Source organism: Mustela erminea, chromosome 3 (genome assembly GCF_009829155.1).
Source record: "Mustela erminea isolate mMusErm1 chromosome 3, mMusErm1.Pri, whole genome shotgun sequence".
Lineage (NCBI taxonomy): Eukaryota > Metazoa > Chordata > Mammalia > Carnivora > Mustelidae > Mustela > Mustela erminea.
In genome coordinates, this window is record NC_045616.1 from 50,470,389 (window position 1) to 50,485,257 (window position 14,869).

Sequence of the window (14,869 nt, forward strand, 5' to 3'; positions counted from 1 at the left end):
TTCAGACCACAATGCTCTAAAGCTAGAACTCAACCACAAAAGGAAGTTTGGAAAGAACCCAAATACATGGAGACTAAACAGCATCCTTCTAAAGAATGAATGGGTCAACCGGGAAATTAAAGAAGAATTGAAAAAAATCATGGAAACAAATGATAATGAAAATACAACGGTTCAAAATCTGTGGGACACAACAAAGGCAGTCCTGAGAGGAAAATATATAGCGGTACAAGCCTTTCTCAAGAAACAAGAAAGGTCTCAGGTACACAACCTAACCCTACACCTAAAGGAGCTGGAGAAAGAACAAGAAAGAAACCCTAAGCCCAGCAGGAGAAGAGAAATCATAAAGATCAGAGCAGAAATCAATGAAATAGAAACCAAAAAAACAATAGAACAAATCAACGAAACTAGGAGCTGGTTCTTTGAAAGAATTAATAAAATTGATAAACCCCTGGCCCGACTTATCAAAAAGAAAAGAGAAAGGACCCAAATAAATAAAATCATGAATGAAAGAGGAGAGATCACAACTAACACCAAAGAAATACAAACTATTATAAGAACATACTATGAGCAACTCTACGCCAATAAATTTGACAATCTGGAAGAAATGGATGCATTCCTAGAAACATATAAACTACCACAACTGAACCAGGAAGAAATAGAAAGCCTGAACAGACCCATAACCAGTAAGGAGATTGAAACAGTCATTAAAAATCTCCAAACAAACAAAAGCCCAGGGCCAGACGGCTTCCCGGGGGAATTCTACCAAACATTTAAAGAAGAACTAATTCCTATTCTCCTGAAACTGTTCCAAAAAATAGAAATGGAAGGAAAACTTCCAAACTCATTTTATGAGGCCAGCATCACCTTGATCCTAAAACCAGACAAGGATCCCACCAAAAAAGAGATCTACAGACCGATATCCTTGATGAACACAGATGCGAAAATACTCAACAAAATACTAGCCAATAGGATTCAACAGTACATTAAAAAGATAATTCACCACGACCAAGTGGGATTTATTCCAGGGCTGCAAGGTTGGTTCAACATCCGCAAATCAGTCAGTGTGATACAACACATCAATAAAAGAAAGAACAAGAACCATATGATACTCTCAATAGATGCTGAAAAAGCATTTGACAAAGTACAGCATCCCTTCCTGATCAAAACTCTTCAAAGTGTAGGGATAGAGGGCACATACCTCAATATCATCAAAGCCATCTATGAAAAACCCACCGCAAATATCATTCTCAATGGAGAAAAACTGAAAGCTTTTCCACTAAGGTCAGGAACACGGCAGGGATGTCCATTATCACCACTGCTATTCAACATAGTACTAGAGGTCCTAGCCTCAGCAATCAGACAACAAAAGGAAATTAAAGGCATCCAAATCGGCAAAGAAGAAGTCAAATTATCACTCTTCGCAGATGATATGATACTATATGTGGAAAACCCAAAAGACTCCACTCCAAAACTGCTAGAACTTATACAGGAATTCAGTAAAGTATCAGGATATAAAATCAATGCACAGAAATCAGTTGCATTTCTCTACACCAACAGCAAGACAGAAGAAAGAGAAATTAAGGAGTCCATCCCATTTACAATTGCACCCAAAACCATAAGATACCTAGGAATAAACCTAACCAAAGAGACACAGAATCTATACTCAGAAAACTATAAAGTACTCATGAAAGAAATTGAGGAAGACACAAAGAAATGGAAAAATGTTCCATGCTCCTGGATTGGAAGAATAAATATTGTGAAAATGTCTATGCTACCTAAAGCCATCTACACATTTAATGCAATTCCTATCAAAGTACCATCCATCTTTTTCAAAGAAATGGAACAAATAATGCTAAAATTTATATGGAACCAGAAAAGACCTCGAATAGCCAAAGGGATATTGAAAAAGAAAGCCAACGTTGGTGGCATCACAATTCCGGATTTCAAGCTCTATTACAAAGCTGTCGTCATCAAGACAGCCTGGTACTGGCACAAAAACAGACACATAGATCAATGGAACAGAATAGAGAGCCCAGAAATAGACCCTCAACTCTATGGTCAACTAATCTTCGACAAAGCAGGAAAGAATGTCCAATGGCATAAAGACAGCCTCTTCAATAAATGGTGCTGGGAAAATTGGACAGACACATGCAGAAAAATGAAATTGGACCATTTCCTTACACCACACACAAAAATAGACTCAAAATGGATGAAGGACCTCAATGTGCGAAAGGAATCCATCAAAATCCTTGAGGAGAACACAGGCAGCAACCTCTTTGACCTCAACCGCAGCAACATCTTCCTAGGAACAACGCAAAAGGCAAGGGAAGCAAGGGCAAAAATGAACTATTGGGATTTCATCAAGATCAAAAGCTTTTGCACAGCAAAGGAAACAGTTAACAAAATCAAAAGACAACTGACAGAATGGGAAAAGATATTTGCAAATGACATATCAGATAAAGGACTTGTGTCCAGAATCTATAAAGAACTTAGCAAACTCAACACCCAAAGAACAAATAATCCAATCAAGAAATGGGCAGAGGACATGAACAGACATTTCTGCAAAGAAGACATCCAGATGGCCAACAGACACATGAAAAAGTGCTCCATATCACTCGGCATCAGGGAAATACAAATCAAAACCACAATGAGATATCACCTCACACCAGTCAGAATGGCTAAAATCAACAAGTCAGGAAATGACAGATGCTGGCGAGGATGCGGAGAAAGGGGAACCCTCCTACACTGTTGGTGGGAATGCAAGCTGGTGCAGCCACTCTGGAAAACAGCATGGAGGTTCCTCAAAATGTTGAAAATAGAACTGCCCTATGACCCAGCAATTGCACTATTGGGTATTTACCCTAAGGATACAAACGTAGTGATCCAAATGGGCACATGCACCCGAATGTTTATAGCAGCAATGTCCACAATAGCCAAACTATGGAAAGAACCTAGATGTCCATCAACAGATGAATGGATCAAGAAGATGTGGTATATATACACAATGGAATACTATGCAGCCATCAAAAGAAATGAAATCTTGCCATTTGCGACAACATGGATGGAACTAGAGCGTATCATGCTTAGCGAAATAAGTCAAGCAGAGAAAGACAACTATCATATGATCTCCCTGATATGAGGAAGTGGTGATGCAACATGGGGGCTTAAGTGGGTAGGAGAAGAATAAATGAAACAAGATGGGATTGGGAGGGAGACAAACCATAAGTGACTTTTAATCTCACAAAACAAACTGAGGGTTGCTGGGGGGAGGGGGTTTGGGAGAAGGGGGTGGGATTATGGACATTGGGGAGGGTATGTGCTTTGGTGAGTGCTGTGAAGTGTGTAAACCTGGTGATTCACAGACCTGTACCCCTGGGGATAGAGTATTATGCCTCCATCAGAAAGGATGAATACCCAACTTTTGTAGCAACATGGACGGCACTGGAAGAGATTATGCTGAGTGAAATAAGTCAAGCAGAGAGAGTCAATTATCATATGGTTTCACTTATTTGTGGAGCATAACAAATAGCATGGAGGACATGGGGACTTAGAGTGGAGAAGGGAGTTGGGGGAAATTGGAAGGGGAGGTGAACCATGAGAGACTATGGACTCTGAAAAACAATCTGAGGGTTTTGAAGGGACGGGGGGTGGGAGGTTGGGGTACCAGGTGGTGGGTATTATAGAGGGCACGGATTGCATGGAGCACAGGGTGTGGTGCAAAAATAATGAATACTGTTATGCTGGAAATAAAATAAATAAATAAATAAATAAATTAAAAAAAAAAAAAAGAAAAAAAAGAAACATTGTTATTGATAATGGATAAGCCCCCATGTTATCCATAACCTAGAATAATACTAAAAACTCTACACATATTTATTGAATATAAAAATAACTACTTTGGGGGCACCTGGGTGGCTCAGTAGGTTAAAGCCTCTGCCTTCAGCTCAGGTCATGATCCCAGGGTTCTGGGATCAAGCCCCGAATCAGGCCCTCTGCTCCATGGGGCACCTGTTTCCTCCTCCTTCTCTGCCTGCCTCTCTGCCTGCTTGTGATCTCTGTCGTCAAATAAATAAATAAAATCTTGAAAAAAAAAAAACTACTTTTGTGGAGTCTGTTCTTCTTTTAAATATAATATACTTAAACATACACCATAGCCCTCCAAACATACACAATATGTACCCTAGAAGTTTCAAATGTTTTATAACATGAGGATAACAGATGTTTCATTCATTCAATCAATCTTCACTTTTTTATTTTTTATTTATTTTTTATTTTTATTAAAGATTTTTATTTATTTATTTATTTGACAGAGAGAGAGATCACAAGTAGGCTGAGAGGCAGACAGAGAGAGAGAGGGAAGCAGGCTCCTGCTGAGCAGAGAGCCCGATGCGGAGCTCGATCCCAGGACCCTGAGATCATGACCTGAGCCGAAGGCAGTGGCTTAATCCACTGAGCCACCCAGGCGCCCAATCTTCACTTTTTTAAAGTGACATTCACTGAACATGACTCACAGATCAAGTGCTAAGGAAACAGAAATAAATCACTGTCCTAACTTAAAGCATGTGCCTCCCATCTCCCCTCTAGGGGCATGCTCTTCCCCCAAACAGTTCACTGGCTGGGCTGCTAAGGTGTGACATGGGCATAAATCAAGGGTAGGATTTTTTTCAGTGGTTCCCTTTTCCCTTCACGTTCTGGATATAATGCATTGCTCTTTGAAGACTGGAATATTAGAAGGAGAAAATATGCATATAACTTTTGGGCCCCCAAAACTTAACTACTAATAGCCTACTGCTGACCAGAAGCCTTACTGATAACATGAACAATTAATACATATTTTATAAGTTCTTATATATGATTACTGTATTCTTATGATAAAGCAAGCCAGAGAAAAGAAAGTGTTATTAAGAAAGTCTTAAAGAAGGAAAATTACATCTGTAGTGCCGTACTGCATTTGCGGACACAAATCTGCATATAAGTGTACCTGCACAGTTCAACCCTTGTTGCTCAAAGGTCAACTGTATATCATTCAGTGTTTACAGGGAAATGAAAAGAGGACTAGCATTCCTCAAAATGTACCAGGTGCCACCTACTACAAGATACAGTCTAAGAGTAGGCAGATCAAGAGTGTTAGTCCATGTAATACAGATTACGTATTTTAGTTTTCCTATGTGTAGTGTGAGAATAGTTTTATCCTATCTATGGGGCTTAGTAAAATAACAGAGTAATCAGATCTTCACTAAAGCATGTCTTACTGTCAAAAGAAATCTCACTATAAAATAACACAAAAGCTAGAGAATGTCCTCTGGTGTGCATTAACAGAGATTAAAACTTGAATGCATGTAGAAGGTAATGTTACACAGATATGGATGGGAAAATATTCAAAGGTATGTAATTTAAGCATGCTGTATTTTTTTTTTAAAAACTCTTCTAATTTGTAAATGAGACTTAACACAATCATATTCTGGTTAAGTCAATCTACCTCTCCTTTCCCCAGTTTTTCAGTCTTTCTTCCAGTCTTGAAAAATAGGAAATGGAGGTTAGAAATTAATTATCAGGGCATTGAGTCAATATCCCTAAGAATACAGGGATGTGTAAGTGCCTGCTACCGTTTAGACAAAAATATGTTATCTCCAAATGGGAATATGCTTAATATACTTAATTCAATAATAATTTGCAAATGTATCATCCAATAATTATTACACATTTCTTTTTTTTTTTATTACACATTTCTATGATGACATTTAAATATCTCAATAAGATTGTAGGCTGATCATGAGATAAGCAAGTGCTCTCCTGAAGGAGTGATATTGGAATGATCAGGAAATGGAAGAAATGCTACAAACCTGACTCCTCACTGGCACCATGTCCACTCTATATCGGGCCCCATCTTTGACCACCAGTTGCCTCTCCACATTTTCAGGAACAACTGGCTGCTCCTTTTGGTCAGATGAGATTCTAAATCCAACAACAACATCTCCAAATGTTCCAGCAAGCCGAGTTACATTAATTTGGATGAATCTACTAAGGTTCTGCCCAATAAAGATTGACTGGTAATCTGAATACAGAGCAAATACTCCATGTGGGTCATCATTTGCAGAAACAGAGAACCATGTGATGCATTTTTCTGGAGCCAGTTCTGCTCCTCCCTCTACAGAAATAAGTCGGATTACATAATCTTCTTCTATCTCAGGTGTATCATCGGGGAGCAAATGAACATCAAAGCTCACTTCACTCTCTCCATCAGCAATAGTGAAAAATCCTTTTGTAGAAAGAAAGTCTCCTGTAATATCAAACTCACTGCTTATTTCCCAGTAAACCTAAAATAAAAGGGAAAAAATCCAACAAAGTTATGTAATTCAGTATATTGAATCAAAATTCCTTATATTTTCCTCTATAATATACAACAAATAAATTTTAATTGTGCCTCATTATATTCAAAGCCAGATGCCCCAAACAGTTTAGAAAGTAGAGACAAATGACACTAGCACTGTGAAAGTATATGAACTCTTTTGGGCTTATGTATGCAATTTGTTGGACAAGATTACAAAATCTCATTTCACCTACTTCTCAAATAGTAACATGATTTGAAAAGATAAAGTGAAGCAAAGTTAACTCTAGAATGGCAGTTCCACAAATACATTTGAAAGGTCTGCCTATATATTTGATAGGTAATCAAATCTGAACCACGGGTAATACTTGAAGGTAAAAAGTGAGTAGTCTGTTGCTTTATATTGGAATTTGTTTTTGTTTGCTTTTAATAACAAGATTTGAAGAATTTAAAAATTATTTCCCAAGAATATTTAGACTCCTAACCATAAAGTTTCCACTGAAAAAGCATCAGTTAATCTCCAATACAGGAAAAGAGTTAAATCCATAAAGAAATTTTGTAAAGTATGTTCTGCTAGCAAACAACCTTGGTCTGTTAGATAGCTATCCCAATGATTCACAAGAGTATCTCCAGACATTCTATGTCAATATACATGCAAATGCAACGTCTTAAAAGTCAGTTGGTAAACAACAACAAAAAAAACTATACTGAGAAATAAAGTCCTGAAGCATATATGAAGCAATTTACAAAAAAACACTGAGGGACTTAAACAGGTAGGTTAAATGTTATAGCAAACAAGAAAACAAAAAATAGTTCAGTCATTCTCTTCATGATTAAGTGTCAGGAAGATCATTTCAGTCTAAGTGTAGCTGGATTTAGAAAGACAGGGAGAGAGGTTCATGTTGGCTAGAGAACCCAAAGGTGAGGAAATGAACTTTCTCAACTTGTCTGAAACTCATGTCACTTACAAAACTTATACCAGAACACACAGTTTCTCTGTTCTTCACAGCTACATTTGTTAGGCAAACTGTTACACTACTTAAAAAATCAAATGAAAAATGATACCATAAGTTCTCCTAAAATTCCCTTGACTCTTTTGACAAAAAAAGTAATGATCAGGGGCCCTTCCAGAGCGGACGGCTCTGAATAGGTCTTCTTAGATAAAGACTCAGGAGCAAACTGAACAACCCCATTTGGATCACCAAACTTCTGTATCTAAAAATAGAAAGAGACAACAGAGTGAATACCACAATATAACAACTACAGATTGAATTACAGAATCCAACATATCAGTATACAGAAAAGCTGAAAAAATGAAAGAAACACAGGAATAATACTTATATATAATTTGCCTAGAAACTTGATTTTTCAAAAGCTTCTTTAGTACACTGTCATCTAAAACAAGTAGGTTCATATTCTCTAACAATAATGGGAGTAAGTGTCTAGAAAACTTTAATTTGTAGGTTCTCAAAAGGATATTACTTCAAGCCTGAATTTCACTTGATGTGCCTCATATTTGCTTTACTTAACCAGGGCTAATTGTTTAGTCAAACACTAGTCTAAGTGTAGTTGTGAAGGTATTTTGTAGATGTAATTACTACTTATAATCAGTTGACTGATTTATAGTATAATCAGTTGACTGATAACTTTAAGTCAGAGATTACCCTTGATACTGTGAGTGGGCCTCATCCAATCAGTTGAAGGCCTTAAGAGCAAACACCACAGGTTTCCCAGAGAAAAAGGAATTTGGCCTCAAAACTGCAATTCAGGAATTCTGCTTGAGTTTCCAGTCTGCCAGCCTATCCCACAAAATTCAAACTCATCATCTCAACCGTAAGTCTTTTTCTGAGATTCCTGCCTACTAGCCTGTTCTATAGATTTTGGACTTGCCAACCTTCACAAACACGTGAGCCAAATTTTTTTTTTTTAAGATTTTATTTATTTATTTGACAGAGAGAGACACACAGTGAGCGAGGGAACAGAAGCAGGAGGCGTGGGAGGGGAGAAGCAGGCTTCCCGCTAAGCAGGTAGCTCGATGCGGGGCTTCATCCCAGGAGCCTGGGATCATGACCTGAGCCTATGGCAGACGCTTAACGACTGAGCCACCTGGGCACCCCCACATGAGCCAATTTTTAAAATAAAAATTTCTTTCTTTCTTTCTCTCTCTCTCTCTTTTTCTCTCTGTTTTTCTGGAGAAATCTGACTGATAGGGACCCAAGACTAGAGAATTTTCCAAACTTAAAAAAAAAGAGCACCTCTCTACATTGTTTTCATATCCTGGTCCTCAGCAATATTTACCCCTGTTAGACTGAATTGTTCATTCACACCAAACATTCAGATTTGATCCAAAACATCATTGTGATAATTAAACAAATACTATTCTACCTTCCAACAATCTAATTAGTGATTGAGTTAATAACTTTCATGTACTTTCATGGCAAAGGTATTCAACGTATGGGACAATATAACAAATAGCTTCTGTCTGAAAGTGCAAAAATATTCACAAAACACCAAATTTTCTGAGTGGAAAGTATTTATCACTATACAAGAGCCCTTTATAAACTAATTACCAATAATCAAGCTATGTAATAAACTAATATAATAACAAAGAAGTCTGGCCCATAGGAATTATTAGGACTTCATCTGGCTTTATAAGTTTGAATTAATCTTAAGCTCATGGAGTTTCAACAAATGTAAAATGCATATTCTGATAAATCCATTACTCCAAAATTTTGTGGGAAAAATAAAGTCAGACTTACTGTTAATGTAATATCTTTAGCTCTGGAGTCTAATTTAGCTTCTCCTTTCACAAGTTCAAGTTTAATAATGAATATCTTTTCAACTTCGATGTCTTCATGAGGATAGACTGTCAGAGTGATAGTTCTCACACCACTTTCTCCATCCTCAAAATAGAAGGATCCACTCACTGGGTCCGCAATGTCTCTGTTCTGTGGTGGTAAGGCTTCCTGAGAATTGGGTCCTAAAATCACCCAGTTCACCTGCAGAGTAGTTTGTGTTTTTAATAGAGATGATCAATTTTATTTCATTTGTATCTATCTATTTATTTAAGATTTTTTAAAAAGTAATCTGTACACCCAAACTGGGGCTCAAACTCACAACCCCAAGATCGAGAGTCGCATGCTCTACTGACTGAGCCAGCCGGGTGCCCCAGACAGAAACAATTTTAAACAAAGAATTACTTTGCAGGATATGTAGTATTAGAAAAAAAATTATATATCTTATATACATGTATATGTAAATGAGAATTATTCTAGGATAGCTCCAGAGAATTCCTCATATCTTTTTAAAAATACTAATATTTGCAAATATAAACTACATACTAACAGAATATGAGTTTTCATAGATAATAAAGAAAAATATGAATACCTGATCACTGGTCATCACCACAGAAAAATAAGCACCCATTTTAAATATACATATTTAGATATGTATATTTATATTGTAATATAATAGACATATTAGAGAAATATAAACTTTTAAAAATGAGTACAACACTGTCTTGCTGTATGCATAGTCTCTGTTAATCAAAACCTATTTGAATAAGACAATAAAACCACAAGAAAAATCTGCTGGGTGTGCAATCTCTTCTGAATATACACAAATAAATTTCTGGTATAAAATGAACATACATTTTCATAAATCATTATAAGAAACAAAATTGTATAATAAATGCATTTTTAAGTATTTCTATAATATAAAATTATATACTTTTCATATCTACATGGAAAACACTGGGACTTCGTCTTTGCTTCTTTTATCTTTCACCAGCACTGGGCATAGCTGATCACTTCCTTTTCCCTGAAACACAGCGTCCCGTCTTTCATGGCCTCCATGATACATATCTTCCCCTTTGCTTTTACATCTCAGTTTTCTATGCTGGCTCTCCTTCCTCAGATAGTTCAATGCTTGTAGCCCAGGACTTCCGGATGTTTTCTTCACATTCCTATCTATGCTCCTTCAGTCATGTGGTTTCAAATACCTCCACATGTGTCAGCAGCCTCCGGCCTCCCCACAGCCCATACTCACACACCCCCTGCCTGCTTGACCCTCTACTGGGAAGGCCAATCGCAATCTCAAATCAACAAGACCAAAACACAACTCTTGATTCCACAACGACCCCCAAGCTTCTGCCTATCTCAGTAAACAACACTACAGTTAAACCAAGTGCTCATCTAAAATTTTAGCAGTTATTCTTGATTCCTCTTTGCCTCGACCTCCACTGCCCAGTGAATTTTTCCTCCAAATGATGCTCAATATCTATTCACTTCTCAGCATCCCATCTGCACCCATCTTAGCCACTGTCAGCTCAGCCCTGGATGACAGAGGTCAAGAGCCTTCTAACTGCCCTCCCTGCTTCTGCTCTGGCTTCTTGACATTCCATTTCCCCAACAAGCAGTCACAAGTAAGCTACTTAAAATGGCAACCCCGGGGACATCAGCACCATTCCCCTGCCTCACACTCTCTAATGGCATCCTATTTGCACTCAGAATACCCTTTAGCCTGACTTAGGAGGGTCTCTGTGATCACACACCTACTAACCTCTCCAACAGACCTTGTGTTGCATGGAACCCTTCAGACCTGAAACAGGCCAGGCTTGTCTACTGCTTCTGCCAAAAGGCTCAGCTCTCTAACAATTACATGACCATGTCTCAGTATCTAGCTTTCGGCTTAAATATCACAATGTCACCATCTAGAGTAGTCGATAGCTGACTCATGATTGTGTTTCTGGATCTGATATCCCTGTAGATCGCTTAAGTGTTATCACACACATATATATTTTAAATTTATCTGTTTACTGTTCTGAAAACCCTAAGAAAACAAGGTCTGTCTCATTCATCAGTGTATTCTCAGTGCCCAGAAGAGGGTCTGGCATTCGAAAAGCACCGAAAAAATACTTGAACCTTTTATCAGAATTCTTCATTTCATTTCATCTCCTTTCTAACTTGCTTTCAAGAGTTCCTGATGACAGCAATGTCTCATATATATTCTTATGGAATTCACAGGACTTGTCAGCTACTTTATACCCAGTGAGTAATTAATAAATATTGTTGATTATAAATAAATAAACATATATTTGAAGAATAAGAAAATCCAACTCTATACTCAAGCCATCAAAATTTTTTTAATTTTTTTTATTTTAAAGATTTTATTTATTTATTTGACAAAGATCACAAGTAAGCAGAGAGGCAGGCAGAGAGAGCGGGGGAAGCAGGCTCCCCGCTGAGCTGAGAGCCCCATGCGGGGCTCTATCCCAGGACCCTGGGATCATGACCTGAGCCAAAGGCAGAGGCTTTAACCCACTGAGCCACCCAGGAGCCCCCAAAATTATTTTTAAAACCATGAGAAGAATAACTCTACCTGAATTTCTCCTACAAGACCTCCAGTCCGCTCCAGCAACAAGGATAAAATCATTGTGGAATTGGGATTAGGAACAGAAATTTTGCTTTGATTAAGAAATCTTAGAACGCCAAAGGGAGAGTCGCTCTTGGCAATTGTGATTCTGCTCACTAGGTGGCGCCCAAGGACCGCTCCGCCAGTAGCTCCAACAAGCAAAATTTCAATGGGTTCTGCAAATTCACTGCATAGCGAGAAGGAGCAATTCTGTGAGTCTAAACATATTAAAATGCTTCTAAGATCCAAATAACTAGTCATTTTCCAAATTGGTCATACATATTCAAGGCACAGCATTCATACACCAAGTGGTAAGAAGAGGGTGCTCAGCTAAAAGCATGAATGATCAACTTCAATATTATATAACCTGCAATAGTTACTAGACTTTCTTCCTTTCTTTTGAATTGCTTAACGCATTAAGGAAGTGAATTGCAAGATGTTTCTACATTCTGATTAGACTTTTCAAATATAAGAGAGCAAAAATTATTATTTCCCTGTATATGAAAAAGTGACACACAAAATCCCAATTGTCTCCCAATCCCTTCTTTCCTACTCCAGCAGCCCCCAAAGTTTTTCACTTGTTTCTCAATCGGCATATATATAATCTAAAATTCTATTATCAGTGCAAAGCGTAAGGATTGGAACATAGTAATCATGCTTTACATATGACTACATTATTTCTGACGTTACTAAATAGTATTACCTTTCATTGTCATCAATGATGGACACATTTATAAAACTTAAGTTCTGCCCATGCTGAAAGGTGACCGAGCTGCCATGCAGCATATAATCGACACCACCAGCAACTGCAGAGGAGCTCTGAGAGATGAAATCAGCAGTCACACGGCCGTAAGTTCCTCCCAGCCTCACCACCGGAATCGTGATCATTCCAACATCTTCCTCCACTGTAGCAGGAATGTGCAATTAATTGGTATCCCAGACAAAGCAACTAGTTTTTATAAGAGTCGGTCAAATTAAAAATAGCAATTAAATATAACAGGACAATGCAAGCTCTTATTTTTTAACATAATTTTTATAAATTTAAAAAAATACTAGGGGGCACTTGAGTGGCTCAGTCAGTTAAATTGATTGATCCCTGTGTCAGGCTCTCTGCTCAGTGGGAAGTCTTCTTGATATTCCCTCTCTCTCTCTCTGCCCCTCTCCCTCCAAGTCCAGGTACACGCGCTCTCTCGCTCTCTCTCTCAAATAAATAAATCTTTTTAAAAATTAGTGAAAAATTCAAGACTTATTTTTATGAGAAATATAGTTTGTTATAAACTGAAAACTATAGTGAACGATGTAAGTTAGAATTGAAACAATCTATTTAATTATTAGCATAGGTTTTCTCCCTCTGTGTGCTATGTAGAAATAAATGATCCTTGCTTACTAAAGCAATGCAAGATGAACATGAAATATTCTTAAAATATGTGTACTCAAAGCAAAGTATTCTGAATTGCTTCTACATTTAGTGGAACACATAGTATAAACAATTGAAGTTCATGTTAATTATACGAACGCTTTTTAAAAGTTCAGATAAAAATACAATTTTATTACATTTTAAGTTCCTATGAAATTTATTTGAGAATCTGAAAATGTATTCTCGATGTTTAATTTCAACTAAAAATTGTTTTGAAAAATTTATTTTGCTCTCGTTATTTAACCTCTGTAAATAAAAATATCATTTAATAGAGTTTGCATTAGCTATGCTTATCTTAGCCAACAGTTCATAGTAGCCATGACTAAATAATACTGAATTTACATTGTCATTATAAATATGAATTGCTCTAAATTTCCCCAAAGATAATGAATCAAACAGAAATCAGTGGACAGAAAAAAAAAAAAAAATTCTAAGTCCTTTATATATCACTTGGTATTAAAAATGCAGCATGACTTTTACTAGCTGAGGTTCACAAAACAGTGGTGTCTTCCATGACTTTACTCACAAAGTCAATATTAATCAATTCCAAAATGATTTCTTTTTTTTTTTTGAAGAGTTTATTTATTTATGTATTTGAGAGGGAAAGTAAGAGAGAGAAAGAGAGAGCACATGAGGAGGCAGAGGAGAGGGAAAAACAGACTCCCCTCTGAGTAGGGAGCCTGATACAGAGCTCAATCCCAGGACCCTGGGATCATAACCTGAGCCAAAGACAGACGCTTAACCGACCGAGCCACCCAGGCGCCCCTCCAAAGTAATTTCTGATGAACTTTAAAAATGGCTAGATAGGGGGGCCTGGGTGGTTCAGTGGGTTAAGCCTCTGCCTTCCGCTCAGGTCCTGATCTCAGGATCCTAGGATCGAGCCCCACATCAGGTCCTCTGCTCAGCGGGGAGCCTGCTTCCCCCTCTCTCTCTGCCTGCCTCTCTGCCTACTTGTGATCTGTCAAATAAATAAATAAAATTTTTTTTTAAATGGCTAGATAACCAATGAATTTGATAGAGGCAATGAGGTCAATAAATTAATTGCAGCAAGAAGATAAACATGTTTATTTTGAAAGGCATGTGCCTTTGAATAAAATCCAAAAAGCAGCCACCTCTTTTTCCCCAGGAGGGAATATGGGCATAAGTCTTGTTCCTTACCATGCAGCTTTGCCATACACGAGTGGGATTTAATACTGCTCAAAGGTAACACAAAACAGATTTAAAAAATAAACATATAAATATATAAAGGCTAATGTAAATACATAAGAAGGTGTCCATGTATGTACCTACACATGTATACACCCACACATGCGTGCACATACATAGAGCAAGCTGAGAACATTTATACATGGAAATTCAAACTGACAGAGTCATGCTCAGTTACTCTGTAACTCAGAAAGTAGTGGTAAATTTATAAGACTGCCGAACTTACCTTCAAAGGCAGTATACCTTGGGTCAAATTCAATGACACCCTCTGCATTATCATTTTTCGTTATTATGATTCGGACAATGGAGATGTTTCCTATTTCAGGAGGTTGATCTAACTGAAGACCATTTTCTCGGATGGTAAAATCATACCCTCTTGCAAAGTCATGAGAAAATAATAACAAAAGAAAAGAAAATGAGTACATAATTGGTGAGCATGAGCTGAAGGGTCCTCTTAGCTCCTACAACTTAGTCCTATTAAGCATTTTAATACCTTGAAAGATCCC

At 37.5% G+C, this 14,869-nt stretch overlaps 1 protein-coding gene across 3 annotated transcripts in view; it reads right to left on the reverse strand.

Annotated features, from left to right (window-relative positions):
• Positions 1-14,869, reverse strand: part of ADGRV1 (adhesion G protein-coupled receptor V1) — a 541,343-nt gene that overhangs the window by 343,484 nt on the left and 182,990 nt on the right. For all 3 annotated transcript variants that reach the window (XM_032335763.1, XM_032335762.1, XM_032335765.1), the window contains 6 exons: positions 14,590-14,738; positions 12,444-12,645; positions 11,708-11,927; positions 9,088-9,327; positions 7,394-7,543; positions 5,844-6,317 (listed from right to left, as the gene is read on the reverse strand). In XM_032335763.1, the coding sequence (XP_032191654.1) occupies positions 5,844-6,317; positions 7,394-7,543; positions 9,088-9,327; positions 11,708-11,927; positions 12,444-12,645; positions 14,590-14,738 (1,435 nt within the window). The remainder of the gene's footprint in view (positions 1-5,843; positions 6,318-7,393; positions 7,544-9,087; positions 9,328-11,707; positions 11,928-12,443; positions 12,646-14,589; positions 14,739-14,869) is intronic.